The sequence below is a fragment of the Didymosphaeria variabile genome (genome assembly GCF_027946475.1).
Source record: "Didymosphaeria variabile strain IMI 356815 chromosome Unknown scaffold_4, whole genome shotgun sequence".
NCBI lineage: Eukaryota > Fungi > Ascomycota > Dothideomycetes > Pleosporales > Didymosphaeriaceae > Didymosphaeria > Didymosphaeria variabile.
This window is the reverse complement of record NW_026611623.1, coordinates 4,243,335-4,258,617: the sequence shown is the minus strand read 5'-3', so window position 1 is coordinate 4,258,617 and position 15,283 is coordinate 4,243,335. Positions and strand designations below refer to the sequence as shown.

The window sequence follows — 15,283 nt, the reverse complement described above, 5'->3', positions numbered from 1 at the left end:
CGGTAGCGCCTAGGAATGTTGGATCGGTCGTCTGTTGCTTGGTCAGTAAGGGTACGGAGTAGGCACGGCACGATGCGCAAGCGTACCGACTACAGTTGTAATCTAGCGTGTCGGGCAGTCGCAACGAAGAATAAGAGGTGCCGGCAACGTACGGAACAAGATGGAGGGGGAGTGTATGTCGTTGCAGCGGCACGCAGGGGGGACCGGTTTATCTAAGGGACTGAGGAGGCTGATGACTGTAAGTTCTTGGTGGTGGGCTACGGAAGGCGGTTGGCGGTTGGCGGGGCGCAGATGTTAGAAGAGGGCTGGGCAGTGGGATGAGTGCATGGCGTCATAGCGCGCGAGCCCAACCTGGCTGGCCGGTGAGCCTGCAAAGCGAATGGCAACGAGTGACTGGGTCTTTTCATGCAAATGCTCACCGTGGAGCGCACTGCCTCAGTGGCACTGCTCCTCGGCTCACGCCGCTCACCGGGCCTCAGTCTGGTGTACCTGCGTAGCATCGCTGTGACAAACATGAAGACTATGGTGAATGTCCTCGGCGCTGGGCATCACTCCACGCGTGGTTTCCCCTGCCAGTCAGCCGTCGCAAGGTTTCTTAATGCACTCTGCCAACTCAGCGACGACATCGGATGACGGAACTGGGATACATCACGGAGAACTCGGCGCTGGAACCATCTGTGATTGGTCGTCAGTATTCTTTGCAGTAGTTCTCCCAGGGTGTATCTTGGACCTGTCACGCCCGTCGGCTGTTTTGTGAAGCCGGCGGCGGCAGCTTGTTAAGTTGCGAACCGTCGAAATGTACGAGGATGCCTGACAGTAGCGGCTTGGTGCTGCCTAAGAGCTGAACTGGCTGAAGTCTAAAGTTCCGCGGCTACCCTTGCGAGACTCATACGAGCCTGAAAACACCAATGCGCCGTAGAAGACTGTGATGAGAAAGCACATTATGGAACAAGACTAGTCAGACATGCAGACTAAGATTGAGGTTCTTGTTCGTACTTCTTACACGTGCTGTAGGCGGCGGCACCCATGGAACATGCAGTGATTTGGTGGTCAAATGTACTGTGGGAATAGAATGTGTCATAGTCCGGAGCGATGAGCTCTACAATAGACATCTACATGCTGAGAAGTGTGGCTCTCCACGATGAGAAGAGAGATTGACGCAGATAGCCTCCCCAAATCGGTACTTTGCCCGCAATATAGCACATATACTCATACACTGATCTTACACTTTTTCTTCAATACCCTCTCTCCACCTCCCCTCCGCCCTTCTAATCAACTCCTCGTAGACTGTCCACGCAAGCGCAGAGCTGATGGCCTTCCGCGCGATGCGTATCCCCAGCCCATCAAAGAAACTCCGCATTCCGTCCTCCCTCAGCATCTTCTTCGCCGCTTGTATCGTGTTTGAATACCGACTGGGCATCAGCTGTATCCGCGTCTTGATCGCATCGAACGGGTTCGTAAAGGTGGTTCCCAGACCAGCAGCCATGACGCCAGAGAGGAAATTTATGCCGGCCGAAGTGCTAGAGGAGAGGCTCGCAGTCGCAGCCGGCATACCAGATTTCTCTTCGATCGTTGTAGCAAGGCGGGAAAGTCGCTTCTTGGATTGCTCGTAGAAGAGGACGTAGAGGCCCGCGTAGGGCGCATCGCGGACAGCCGTTGCGCCGAACCCGGCGAAGAAGCCGCGAAAACCTTCTGTCCTGAAAATGTCTCTTGATGCAGAGAACAGTGACGAGTACGAGTACAAGTTGCTCTCGTACCGCACCTTCAGCACCGTGATTGGCATCATCATGAAGCCAGCCCATGTCCGCGCCACCGCACCCGTCGCTAGGTTCGCCGTGTTGCTCAGCTTGGGCAGAGTACTTGAGTGTCCATCTCCTGTTTTTGCGCAGTCACCGGCGCGCAGGCTTGCGCGCTCACTGACCCGCCGCCGCAGCGCATTCAGGCCGGAGAAGTATATCGCGGAGCCGCATCCCGTGCGTAATGTACTTGGCAGTGTGCCTCTCCAGAACTGCCGTATTGGGTTTGGACCGCTTGCGATTGTTTTTATAGTTGCGAGGAGTGTGTTCTGGTGCGATTGTTGGACGCGGGTCTTGAGCAGGTCGGCGGGTTGGAGGAGGACGGCAGAGAGTATGCCCGAGCTCATGCCCGCAAAGAAGTGAACTGCGGTGTGTCAGTTACCTGCACATCTCGTATGAACCACACCAAAGCTCATGAAGCTGCATCAAGCTCCATCAGCTGTAGCAAACTTACAGGACGACGAGGAGCGCGACTTCGAGCCATTGGACATTTCCGCGCCGTCACGATGTGAGGATTTATGAGAAATGGAGTGATAATCTGCTGCGCATTGTGTTGGGTAGCAAAATGGCGGTATTGTAGGCTTGGAGGCAGATGTCGAAAAGATGTCGGGACTGTTTGGATGACGCCAGCTCAAGCCGCTACGACCCGACAAAGCGGCGCGCGTCATGCCGACCTCCATCCTTGTAACACATCGCGGAACACGTGTTAGCAAGACAACAGAGTATGAGAGCAAGCATTTGTCCATGTTCGTGATGTTGTACACTATCAAAGCATGCCAAGGCATGAAGGGGTATCATCTCAAACCCGCAATCCACCAACAATCCTCACGATTTTGGCGCGTGTGCGCGCACAAGTGAGCCTCTCCTCACAATCATCCATCATCATGCCTGCAATCATCTTCTTCACCAACTCCTTCATATCGCCGCAGTCTTCAGCAAATCCTTCCACAAACTCGCCACGGCGCAACTTGGTGAGCGCCTCCACCCGCTCCATTCTGGTACCGAAACGTTCAAGCATCTCAAAAGCAAGAACACCAAGAGAAAACACATCCAGCTTCTCATTTATTTTGCTCAATACAGCAGGCCGATAGAACTCGGTGCCTACTGGTTTGGTGACCGACTCACCCAATGCCGCTACCAAGCCAAAGTCTCCAATCTTTGGCGTGACGTGCTGGTGATGATCACGCTTTGAGCATGAAGAGCAGCTAGCAAGATCAACAGAGCCGGCAGGCGCTTTGCGACCGGTTGATAATGAGAGGAATACATTCGCTGGCTTCAGGTCCCGATGAACAACTCCACGTTCATGCAGATATTCAACTCCTTGAATAATCTCATGCAAGAGTTCGAGAGAGATGCAAGGGTGGAAGCAATGACTAGGGAAACCTTGCTCGGTAGACAAGAAAGCCGCCAAATTAGTATCGTAGAGAGACATCTGGATGTTAAGAGTTAACACTGGACCCCTGCTCCGCATGGAGATCAGCTGGTTGGGAACTTCGCTGTCTGTCACCATGCTTTCGGACTCCTCAAACGTCGGTTCATGGCCTCGAGGAATTGTCTCGACGACCTCGTCTTGCCCTTCGTCGACATCTTGAACAGCGCTCAGGCGTGACCTCGTAGACGAGATGGTCGCAATTGTAGCCTGGCTTCCGCGGCGCATCTTTCCCTTTCCCTTCTCTTCCTTTGTGAAACGCCTGGACGACTCCTCTGCTGGCGCACCTGTGTCGCTGTCCTCGAACTGGATATATCCTGCCGACTCAAGCGTTCTACGCTCAAAGGGATCGTCTATATCCAGAGCACTGAAGCTGTCATACAATGGGCCCGCAGCACTCTCGCTGAAGGAAGGCTCGGATACGTGCTCTATAAGGCGGTTTGGACGGGTAAGTCCACCAGTAGATGACTCAGGAATATCCGCGACGGCGGCAGAGAACTCCATCCATGCACCATGGTATCGAACGATGTTGTTGTGGTCGAACTGAGCAAGGGAGCGGACTTCTTCGAGTATGCTGTGAAGTTCCTCATCGCCGCGTTCGCGGATCCTTTGAAGCCTATGGGAGTTGATGCAGATGCGCTTTACCGCATAGTATGCGTTGTCCAGCTTGTGCTTGGCCTTGAAGACCTTGCCGTAACCGCCTTTGCCGACCATCTCGATCTCTTCGTACTCGCGAGCATAGCGGTTGTTGTGCAGGGTAGTGTGGTCCTGAATAGACGTCGGAAGTTGACGGTAAAGCTCATTCATTCTCTCCATCTCCTGCGACAGTATTGGGGAGCTCTGAGCTGGTACGCCATGGAGAGAAGGCCGAGTGACCAAAGCTTGAGACACTCCTGCAGCTGCAATAGTTCCCGTCGCGGTAGCAGCGGTAGTGAGACCGGTCATATGTAGATGGGTGGCTCGGTTGATACCTTCTTTCGCGGCAAGGCGTTGCATGCGCATGTCGTTGCTAGCGAAGCTACTATCGACCTGACTAGAGAACTGGCTGGCTAGACCTTGGTATGTCTGCTGTGCGAGCGCCAACACGTCTGGATCGGTCTTGCTCTTACCCAGGTGCTCTGCGGCATCGGCGAGAGCTTTGTCTTCGAGCAACGAGTGCAGTAGAAGGTCCCGGATATTGTCACCGGTGTTGGTTCGCGACAAACCAGGGCGATCGACCGGAGATGCTCCTGCTGCTGGCAAAGAATGAGGTACGGACAATGTGGACTCCAGAGTGTTGACTCTCGAGAGCAGATTGTCCGTCTCTTCCCGGACAGGGGAGGTATCCACTTCGCGAGTGCTGGAGGTCTCTTCCTCACTGGACGACGAGCTGTCTCCTGGCCTTCGAAACATTGACATGATGTCGAGCGAAGATGCGCGTCTTCCTCAAAGGTTTAGTTTCATCCGACTTGGAACCTGGCCAGACGGCAAGGCTAGGAAGACTTGTAGTTGATGCAACGACAGCGTACACGCAACGCTGACCACGCCACTGGGCGCAATTCACTCTCGATTGAATCTTTGCTCGACTTGTAGTCAAGTGCCTCTGCGAAATGCGGGTGGGCCACCTCCAGACGCAGGTGGAAGTAACAACAGCGTACAAAAGCCTCGGAGGGGCGCGATTGAAAGAACTCTCAGTGGAGCCTCTGGCTCTATTTCGGACGGCAAATGAAACGTTTGAGCAATTGCAGGTCGCACCTCAAGACGGTTTAAGGTGTGAGTTGCGCGGTGTGGTGTTTTGACGCGCTGCAGCGATAACGCGAATCTTAACCCGAGGGCGCCTGGTGGTTGCCATGGAATCTACAGCATAAACAAAACGGAACATAGCAGAAGCATATGGAAGTGAAACGTGGTCGTTCGCTCGAGTGAATGCTGCCTTCTTTCCGAAGGGCGCAACATCTGTTCTGTTGGCTGGGATCAACAAGCGAGCCGCTTGACCATTTTCAGCAAGCCTACATTTACACGTGATGACGCCATTGCGGGCCGCGTGCACACGCGAAAGCGCGACATCCGCGACCCCGTATTGGGCCACGCGCCAACTGAAGATATGCCAATGATTTTGGTATGGAGCGGTTAGAGCATTCACGCCTTCGCGCGCCCGCGTCAACCATTCGGTAGCAGCGTGGAAAGCTCACATTATGCCTCCGCGCCGCCAGCTCCCATGGGCAACCAAGGGTGGCGGCAGTAAAAGCAATAGGAAGCAGCCGCCAGCAAAGCGGCCTGTCCCATCCGATATCGACGATGACTTCTTCGACGGTACTATCTTGGAAAGCTCTCGAAAAGGCAAAGAACGAGCAAGTGAGCTGAACTCTTTGCTATGCACATCTCATATGTACTGATTAGGCTCCAGATGTTGAAGACTCAGACGTTGAACTTCCGGATGTTTCCTCCTCTAGGTTTGCGCCCACGACGCGCAAACAGAGAGAGTCGAGTCGTGATGCCCGCTTACCCTCATCTTCTCCCCCTCCCATCGCTGCAGACCTTCCGCCACCAGAGACGGAGTGAGTTCCAGTCATCTTCCCCACAGATACATGTCTATCATATGTAGGTACATGCTCACGGGTGTCGATAAGTTCGACCTCCGCGACGACGAATGGATGATGGTAGAAGACGAATTGTTGCAAACAGTTAAGCTGTTCACACAGCACCTTCACCTCGCGGAGTACGAGACATTGAAAACAAAGATAGGAGCACGGAGGAAAGAGGCTGCTGCGAGGCCCGTTGTTGCTAATGCAAAACCGTCGACGGAGGGGCACTTCAAGCGCAAGGCACAAGAGCAGACCAAGAAGCAGAAGAAGGCACTCAGGGAGGTGATCTCGACACATGACAGTAGTAACGAAGGCGACGAGGATCCACAACGAGTGGTTCCAAACAGATCGACTCCGTCTTTCTCATCACCAAGGCCCTCGAGCACAACCAGAGCACTGGGCATATCCAAACCGTTGCAAACAATCAGAGGTGTCCCTCACGAGAATGCATCTGACAGCGATGACCTAGACGCGCTAATGACGAAACCTTCCGCCCCCCCACCTAAAGCCTCAGCAGACAAAGGTCCGGTTAAGGAGCAGGACGTCTTCGTCAAGCCAGCGATACCGTCGAAGACGCCGAACAAACCAGCACATGGGCAGCGCCGAAATCTCTGGGACGATTGGGATGAGCTAGCCACTAATCCGAAAACATCGATCTCGGCGCCTTCTCCCTTGAGGACCCCAGATCGAGCTTCATCGTTCACGAAGACGATTGGGCGGTCTGCAATTCAGCAATCACCATCACGGACTGATTCCTTACACACACCAAGCACGAAACCAACGGACCATGGAACGTCGATTCCATCGAAGCGTCTGAAGTCGACAATGGACGAAGACGACCTCAACAAACATGAACGTAACACACTGGCCAAGGACATACCGGATCGAGCAACTAATCGAGAGGCGCGGAAGGACCGCGACGACAAGAAGAAGCAGAAATACGACGATATACCGACCTTCCTGTTTTGAGTGCTGGGCTTGTCGTGGCGTTTGGAGTTTTCGTTGGCGTTGGAAGATACCCAAACTCTGTCCATTCACATATTTCATAGATAACAAACAATGGCTTCCAGCATTGGGAGATAGATACCTAAAGACAGTGTTTTCCAGTGTTCTTGTCGAAGGTTTGGTGGTCGATATATATTGCGCTAATAGGCTCATCTATCACATACGACCATAGGACACTGAAAACTAGGCTTCCCGTCCGCTCAGCCATATATAAGCAGTGTACCGGCGGATTAGTAGTTGCGTGGGTGACCAGCAGCGAATACCCGCTGTTGTATGTTTTTGTCATTTTCTTTTTCGCCGGTGTGGGTCGGCTTTCGCTAGGTGGGTCATATGTCTTTTTAGGTTAGGTACGCACAGGCAGACACTTCAACTTAAAAGTTTAACTACGGAGCATTAAATTATAGATAATAATAGCTTTTATCTTAGTTAGGAAATACTTATAGAGACTATCTCTAGTAGTGTTCTTAGAAGAAATTCTATAGTTAATAATTAACGCGCTAAGGGCGTTCTATTTTACACATGACTATAGGACACTGAAAACTAGTTTTCCTGTCCGCTCCGCCGTTTGCCACGGGACCGAATCCGGTAGTTATAGTTCTCCGTCTCCTGCTTTGGGTAGTATTAGTACCGATTACAGGTTCCATTCCTCGTGCATCTTTTTCTGTTTCTCCCACTCTTTGACCAGCTTCTTGCGCTTGCTCTTAGTCACCGCACTCCCTGCGGCATCCACGGTTGGGATGCCACTTTCGTCCCATTCCGAGTACTCGTCTAAAGTCCTGAACATTAGCAGGGGGTCGATCTTGGCTCGCTCGCGTAATTCCTTCTCCCTCTTAGCCTCTCTGGCCTCTCGTTCTAACTTAGCCTTCGCTTTTGCAGCGCTAGCTGACTCCCGCTCCGCGCGCGCCTCTACGAGCGACTTATCGAGGGGTCGGACCAAAGCAGGCTGGGGGCTGTTACGGTCCTCAAGATAGATGCCTAGGTTCCAGAGGTGTACGTCGCGGAGCTGGTCGCATAATGCGAGCAGGTCTTTAGGAGGCGCTTGCTGGGCCGCAAGAGCCTTGACGTTGATGCGGAACTGCTGTAGCACCTGATCGTATGGTTTAGAAGACTTAATTACCGGCGTTGACGCCGCGATTGTAATATCGTTGGTGAGCTTTACTATAGCTGTATAATCAACTAAGCTAGAAAAAGCCAAGTTTTGGATCTTGTCGCGCAATTCGGATGCAGGGTAAATATAGGGTTTTGCAGGTGCAGGAATATTGAGACCGGACTACCCTATGCGATCAAGGTCGTTGAGATCTCCCTCAGGATCCAGGCCGACTATGGTGACAATCCGCGTTACCCATCGAGCGAGTAAGAAGACAGTCTGATCTGAAAGTGTATCTACCGAGTTAGACTCCGTAACAAGATCGGAGAGAATTCTCATGACAGACGAGGTGTTGAAGGAATCGCAAAGAGCTGCATCGACTTGGGTTTTCGCCTTATCCAGGGCACTTAAAAGTTGCTGATCTGCGATGCCAGGCTCTTGTATTGACGTAGTGTTGGGACTAGAACGTGAACGTTGCCAAAGGTCCAAGCTCTTTAAGAAGAAGTTGTTGAGCTTGCCTTCCCAGCCGACTACGGCCTTCATAAGCTCGTCTGTTACCTCGATGCCATCTTGCCAAGGCATAAGGAGAAAGCAAATTCGGAGAGAACGTGCACTCCAATCTTCTTCAGAGAGAACTGTCCTTATGGTCGTGTAGTTCTTGAGGCTCTTGCTCATCTTCAAGCCTCGGATCCTACAACCTGTTAGCGCTGTTGTACAACGAAATCAGCACTTGAAGCATTCTACCTCAGTTGCCCTATGTGAATGAAGTAATTCGTCTACTGTACTTGGCAGCCCGGAGTCGACCAGTAAGCTTCCGACTGTGTAAGTTCGTTATCATGATGAGGAAACTGGAGATCGATGCCTCCGGAATGGATATCTATCGTTTTGCCGATTACTTCAGAGGCCATTGCAGAGCATTTAATATGCCAGCCTGGCCGCCTATAACCCCATGGACTTGGCTATGCTGGCTCGCCTGCCTTGCTAGCTTTCCATAGCGCGAAATGACCTTCGCTCCGCTTCATTGACTTTCCCTTGGACAGTGAGCCTTCACTATCAGCTTGTAGGGCAGGGTCGTTCTTGCTCTACGGTTGCAGCCGGGAATAACTGTGCCCAGCCGCCTCAAATGAGTCAATGTCAAAATATACGGAGCCGTCAGCGGTAGCGTATCCAAAGCCGTTTGCCACGATCTGCTCGATGAAGCGGACAATGGGTGGGACATATTTAGTCACACGAGTTAGTTGATCGGGGGCCAAGACGTTAAGTGCTTCCATAACCTTAAAGAAGCGGCGTTCGAATTTCTGGGACAGCTCTAGGTAGACTTCGTGGTTATTGGAATCCATCTCTGCACCATGCAGAGCATCAAGATATGGGAGCAAGATATCGTTCGTTTTGGCAAAAAAACGAGGCAGCTTTCCTGGGGCTTGCAGGGCCTCGGCAGCCGACCGTGCCGTTCTAATGTGGGCACGTAGCAGTAAATCGGCGATAGTAACGGCTTCGCCTTCTTTTGCTGCCGCGGGGTCGGCCAGAGATGGAGGCTTGACCTTCTCCTTATATGCCTTCTCTACTGCCTCGGAATAAGTCTCAGGGCTCGTACTTGAGGGTAGAGTCGGAAGGTTTTTGCCGATGTAGTGGCGGAATGCGGCTTTGGCCTCTGCCAAAACCGAATCGCTCACCGAGTCGTCCTCGGAGGCATGCTCCTGCTTGAAGCGCGCGAGCAGGTACTGTTGGCGGCCCTGGAGAATGATTTTGTCGTCGATATCGGTTGTATTCATAACGAACTTCACACGGAAGCCGAAGTAATCCTTCATGATTCGGCGGATGATGTCGGTTGAGATGTAATTCTTAGCATGGCCTAGACGGGCATCTTCGTAAACTGTCGGGCCACACGCGTACCACGTCACCACCTCTCCCATCGGATCGACTGGGACAAAGGCATCCTTGTTCCTCGTTAGGCTATTGTAGATTCTCAGTTGGGGTAGCTGGGCATTAGGTTGGGCTTGGGGGGGAGTCCATGGCGGCTGTTTGCGACCGTCGGAAGCCATGCTTTGTGTATTCAACTGTTTGAGATTAAGATCAGCGTTAGGAGAATTTATCTGAGAGTAAGAAGAGCCATACTTTTAGTGAAGGAAACGAAACAGCTCCGCGAAGCGGGGTGAAAGCATTGATAGTACAAATCTGATTTCACTTCAGTGGTTGTCTGGCAAATTGAGGCAGGAATGACTCACCCAAACAATCTCATGCTCAGCTCACGGCAGAACTCTGGTTGAGGTACCACTCGAACAGCCTCCCCCAGCTAGATTTGATTATAATAAGACGGGTCTGAAAGCGCGGGTAGCTTCAATAGATGACGAATTAAGTTTGCCAAAGTCGGTGTAGATGACAGCAACGCGATCGTGGTGTGTACGCCAAGGATTGACTGCGGGTTTGAATAGCGTGCATAGCCTTTGAAGGCACCCATGTAATAGGCTAGTCCAATTTTGGCCTAATTGTCTGCTTAAGTCACAGGCCCGTGTGACCCATCTCAGTTAGGAGATACTCGTAGAGACTGTCTCTGGCAGTGTTCTCAGAAGAACTTCTGTGGTTGGTGATTAACGCGCTGAGGGCGTTCTATTTTACACACGACCATAGGACACTGAAAACGATTTCCTCTCCCACTTTACCATCTGTGCTAGGAGCGTAAGTTTATTACAGTGCATCAGTCAGGCGCAGGCTCCCACGACTCCACGTTCGAAGCCTGTCAACAGCATGTTGAGCAGCCCCGCAGGGTGAATGTTCGCACTACGATAGTCAAAGTATGTACATGTGGATACTTAAGGTTCAGAGAAGAAATGATGTAGTGTCACTTCCGTTGCAGGCTGTTCGTTAATAACTGGTAAGGGATGTCCGCCAATGCGACCGCCGTTCTCGTCCTATGTAGCAGCAGCTGTGGTGTAAAACTCGCAGGTGCGTTTATGTGCAAAACATTGCACACAAATCCGCCTTCTCGCCCTTTTGCTCTTCTTATTCTTCCATCCCATTCTCATCCTACCGTCTTCAACGCAACATGCCGTGCCCAATCAGCTTGCCATACCTTGCTTCCCACTCTTTCATTTTTTGCAGCCCGTTGCCGGACTCAAACTGCCTCCTCTCCACCCAATCGCCTTCTGAGCTTCCTGTCCTCCAAGTGCAATCCATCTGCGACCCAAGCTTCGACTTCAGAATGGCTTGACACTGTTACACACTCTCTCTCACTAGAGGGGTACCGCTAGTTCGAGTGAGTTCTGCACGTAGAAGCTCAATTTCATCATCAGTCTAAAGCCTCCATCAGACCAGCCCGGCTCCGCCGCCTTACGTACCGCGAAAGTCTCCTGCCGTTGCACCCAGCGTCCTCTAGCACGCGCTGTATTATCTGATGTCGCATCAATGTATACATGTTGCCGGGGTTCTAGGTTGTGACCAGGATGCTTTCAAAGGTGAGATGGCTCCCCCGTGACCCGGCGATGGATGCCTGCGATACTGAGATTTGCACTTCTGGAAGGGGAGTGAGGGTATCACCTCAAGGTATGTATCCCCTTCCCTCGTTGACTAACCAGATACTACAGCTGCAGCAGGTCCCATCGTGAGGCGGGTAGGGGAACCGGGGTTTTTAGCATTGCACATCGCTTTCCTCCCCCACTCATTCAGTCAAGTATGAATTCCATGCAGGCTGACCCAAAGGAATTGGGAACAGATCTCCACCTTCGACCGACCTTGGCTTCACCGATTTCCTCGACCGGTCCATGTAGGCTTTCCTTCGAGATTCCTCGCCCATAGTTCAAGTCGCACTCTACCCGTCGTCCGCTCCACTTTCAGTGGATCGTCCCAAGTCTTCGGTCGCGAGCTACTCAGGTGCGTCTATCTGGCTTTCGAATCAGCCGTGATTAGTGCTGGCATAAAAGGTTGGGCGTGGAAAACTTAGCGAAGTCCAGTCATCAGCATTCAGCCTGATCCCAATAATACAGTCTTGGGTGGTTGAGACTTTCACGTTCCTTGGCGTGCTGCAGGAATTCACTTTGAGCCATGGTTGGTGGGAAGGCAACACTACGTAGCCACAATACGAGACCGTATCATCGTCCCTGTTATTGGTGTTGACCTCTTACGTTGAGGTCTTCCCAGGGTAGACCAAGCTTACCAATATAATTCGGTGCATATGTGGTTTGCGTCCCTTTAGTGGCAGCTGCTACAAAATTGCCACTAGCCTCGTCGTAAAAGCGATTACTATCACTAGCCTAGTAGACTATACCTAATAGACTATGAAGTAGTTATGAAAGTCCGCACAGAATAGAGGTAGTATCAAATGAGTCTATGTTAAAGTCTAAGTTGTCAAAGACAGGCTTTGAAGTAAGAAGGGAAACAAGCTCAACAGGCTTCAACTCCACCCACTGAGTCCATCGTGGAATGCCTAATGTCACAACCTAAAGAGTCGGCATTTGCAAGTTCGGCGTCTTGGCCTCGAAGGCGAGTAGTGTCGTCTGGTCCCTCTTCAAGTTATCAATAAGCTCCTGCACATTTTGAACGAGTTGTGTACCCAACACGCGTTCCGCCTTATTGGTATCCCTCATGTTCTCAGCGATGTCTACTTTTAGCGAATCCAATGTAAGATCATTCACTTTGAGGTCGCCGTCAGCCTTGTTGATCGCCGCCTGGTTCTTTGTCTTGATAGCCTTGTAGAGCGCTGTTTGGAGAGGCGCCCTATCCTTGTAGGCACCATCCAGCTGTTTCTTGAGTCGTATTGCACTCTCCTTTAGGCGCTTGACCTCCGCTTGGTGCGCTTGCAGATCTTTCTTCAGTACTTTCCCCTTGTTGTCATTGAGGGCATTTTTCTGCGCCACTAGGGCGTTGATAGCGGATTGGTATGCAGCCTTTGTCGCCGTGTATCTGCCGGTGAGCCAATTTTTGCCGTGGTTGCCGATACTTTCGAGATGGCCCTCCATGAAGGCTGTCCATTTTCTATCGAGGTCCTTGTTTTCTTGCGTCAGCTGGGGGATGTTGCTAAGCTCTTTCCTCACATTCTCGTATGAATGGATTAGGCGATCCTTCACTTCCTGTTTGTTCATGTAGCTGAAGACACCAAATATCTGAAAAAGGCGTAAACATTAGCATGGTGACATATGTAGCTGTAAGCATGTGGTTGGCATACCGTGCGAAATATAGACAAGACTTCGTTAGAGTGCATTGCGCCCTCTATAAAGTCTTCAAGCAAGTTTTCGAACTTCCTGAGCTCCATGTAGTTGTGCTTCATCCATGTGCGCATCTTAAACGTGTTAATCTCGCTGTCGCAGAGGACGAAATCGGCGCGATTCTCCATGGATCCAAGGGCTTGGAATACCAAGTCGTTAATTGATGTCTGTATGCCAAGGTCATTTCCGGTGGTGAGGTCGGTAGCCTTGTTTGTGCGAGTGCCCACTGGCACGGCATTTGTACTAAGATCTTCGTTCCACCATTTCTCGAACCACGATCCTTCGACTTTGCCGGCGTCTGTCTTCTTCACCAAGCTTTCGATGAACATCTTCACTGTCTGCAGCTATTATTGTGTCAGAATACCGGAACCCCGCCATCAAAAGACGCCAAAGCTTACCTCGATCAAATGCTCTGTCACTAGTCCGCTGTAATCGTTCTTTTCCGGCAGGGTCTTGTAAACCCTGACATCGAAGTCGCTGAGCTTATCGGACTTCCATTCGACTCTCACCTTGGGCACATCAGCTCCTTCACCCGTGTACAAGTCCGAGTTGCTTGGGTAATCAAGCGAATATATCTCAAGCTTTGACACACCCTCGACATCAGTCTTGTACCGCCGAGGTTCTCCACGCGCAGAAAGTTGGTCAGAATCGGAAAGATCGATCGAAAACTTCTGTTGACGTTTGACTGGCTTGGTACCCTTGCCCTTGGTGGGCTTGGACGGCTTATTGTTGGTGTCTTCGACAATAGGTTCAGATTCGTCGCTGACCTGACAATCGATCAAATAGTCGCACGCATTGATAGCCTTAGTGGGAATAGGAGTTGGCTTGTAGTTGCAGACGTCATCTGGCTTGCCAGTGGGCTTTCCCATAGGCTTGCCAATAGCCCTTGGATGTTTAACCGTTGCCTTACCTGTAGGTTTGCCGATCGCGCCAGCAACGGGGCAATAAAGGTCGGAAGCGGTAGCAGTTGCAAGAGTAGAACTAGATGTAGCCGAAATAGAGGAAGAAAGGGTCCTCGTAGGAGAACCTGTAGTTGGCAATGAACCTCTCGTTGATGAAGAAGCTCCAGTCGACGAAGAAACTTGGACGGTTGAGATACTCTGAGAGAGCGATGAGGTCTTCAGGGTAGAGCTGGAAGAGAGACTCTTAGAGGCAGAGCTGGAAGGTCGAGACTTCGAGCTTGAGGACGCCTTGCTAGAGCTTGGAATAGGCGTCACGGGGGGGACCTTCGTGGCACTTGGAGTTGGAACAGGCGCCTTTGACGTAGGCTTCACCAAATTCTTTGGCGGTTTGGAGTTCTTTGCGGGTCTTCTCCCTGCACGAGGCACGATGTTCAGACCATCGGAGCTTCCGTGATCTGCTTCATCACTGCGCAGTGCCAGATTATAGTTGCTAAATCTTCATATGAGCAAATTACGATTCATTAGCAGTGAGTCTTACTCTTGACTTACACATCGAAGGGGACATAAAGACCCTGCGTGACAATTGCTAGACCCCACAGCAGTAGAACGTTGCGAAACGAGAGAGCATGCATATTGATTGATTGCAAGAATGTGAACAGCGAAAGGAAAGGCTAGCGCAAACTGCACTTAATGAAGAATGGATGAATTGGGTGAAAAGTAAAGAGTGACTGAAAGAAAAGGATGTTTGGACTGCTACCGAAGAATGAGTAGAGATGATGTCCTATCTTTAAGTACACGGCATCATGTCCTTACTTTTGCAGCCTCTTCGGACCTCATGTCTTCAGTCCGTCGCGTGGCAGCTGTTCTGGGTCACAATTGCAATCAGTTCAGTCCGTGAGAGGTGAGAGGTTGGTAACACACAAATTGCCTTCAGCTCTCGGGGGCCATGCTCACGATTGACCGGTTCTTGGTTGCCATTAATGGTTCTCAGTCATTTGTGATGTGTATCCGAAGTCCGTCTGGGCATCATCAAGAGTATCCTCAAGTTGTTGTTCTGGCATTTGGCGAATAAGCAGGGAAGCCGTCAGCTCGGGAGTGCAGGTGAGCCTCTTTCGTGTCTCGGAGTGGGCGACCAGTAACTGTACAGTGTTGGTTGCTCGGCTCGCGCGCGGTCTTTTTCGTATTATTGTTGCTACTTCTACATTAATCGGCGAAACCCAACTCGTTTATCGACCACCTGGGCAGACGACAAAACAAGCGCAGCGTGTCTCCAACGGTCCTCGCCCCCACCTCCCTCTACGC

At 51.4% G+C, this 15,283-nt stretch overlaps 5 protein-coding genes across 5 annotated transcripts; 1 reads left to right on the top strand and 4 right to left on the bottom strand.

Moving 5' to 3' along the window:
* Positions 1-1,222: 1,222 nt before the first annotated feature.
* On the bottom strand, positions 1,223-2,287 carry N0V89_006291 (uncharacterized protein; the record flags this gene model as incomplete). The annotated part of the gene is made up of 2 exons (XM_056215061.1): positions 1,223-2,160; positions 2,251-2,287. The coding sequence occupies 2 exons, from the start codon at positions 2,285-2,287 to the stop codon at positions 1,223-1,225; spliced, it is 975 nt and encodes a 324-aa protein (XP_056072328.1).
* Positions 2,288-2,595: 308 nt separating this feature from the next.
* N0V89_006290 (uncharacterized protein) lies at positions 2,596-4,623 on the bottom strand (the record flags this gene model as incomplete). Its single annotated transcript, XM_056215060.1, has 1 exon — positions 2,596-4,623. The coding sequence occupies one exon, from the start codon at positions 4,621-4,623 to the stop codon at positions 2,596-2,598; it is 2,028 nt and encodes a 675-aa protein (XP_056072327.1).
* Positions 4,624-5,399: 776 nt separating this feature from the next.
* On the top strand, positions 5,400-6,758 carry N0V89_006289 (uncharacterized protein; the record flags this gene model as incomplete). The annotated part of the gene is made up of 3 exons (XM_056215059.1): positions 5,400-5,559; positions 5,612-5,762; positions 5,810-6,758. The coding sequence occupies 3 exons, from the start codon at positions 5,400-5,402 to the stop codon at positions 6,756-6,758; spliced, it is 1,260 nt and encodes a 419-aa protein (XP_056072326.1).
* A 667-nt stretch (positions 6,759-7,425) lies between these two features.
* Positions 7,426-9,923, bottom strand: N0V89_006288 (uncharacterized protein; the record flags this gene model as incomplete). The annotated part of the gene is made up of 3 exons (XM_056215058.1): positions 7,426-7,975; positions 8,069-8,572; positions 8,968-9,923. 3 exons carry the CDS (start codon positions 9,921-9,923, stop codon positions 7,426-7,428), a joined length of 2,010 nt encoding a protein of 669 aa, XP_056072325.1.
* Positions 9,924-12,314: 2,391 nt separating this feature from the next.
* N0V89_006287 (uncharacterized protein) lies at positions 12,315-14,613 on the bottom strand (the record flags this gene model as incomplete). The annotated part of the gene is made up of 4 exons (XM_056215057.1): positions 12,315-12,977; positions 13,040-13,423; positions 13,478-14,471; positions 14,531-14,613. The coding sequence occupies 4 exons, from the start codon at positions 14,611-14,613 to the stop codon at positions 12,315-12,317; spliced, it is 2,124 nt and encodes a 707-aa protein (XP_056072324.1).
* Between the last annotated feature and the right edge of the window lie 670 nt (positions 14,614-15,283).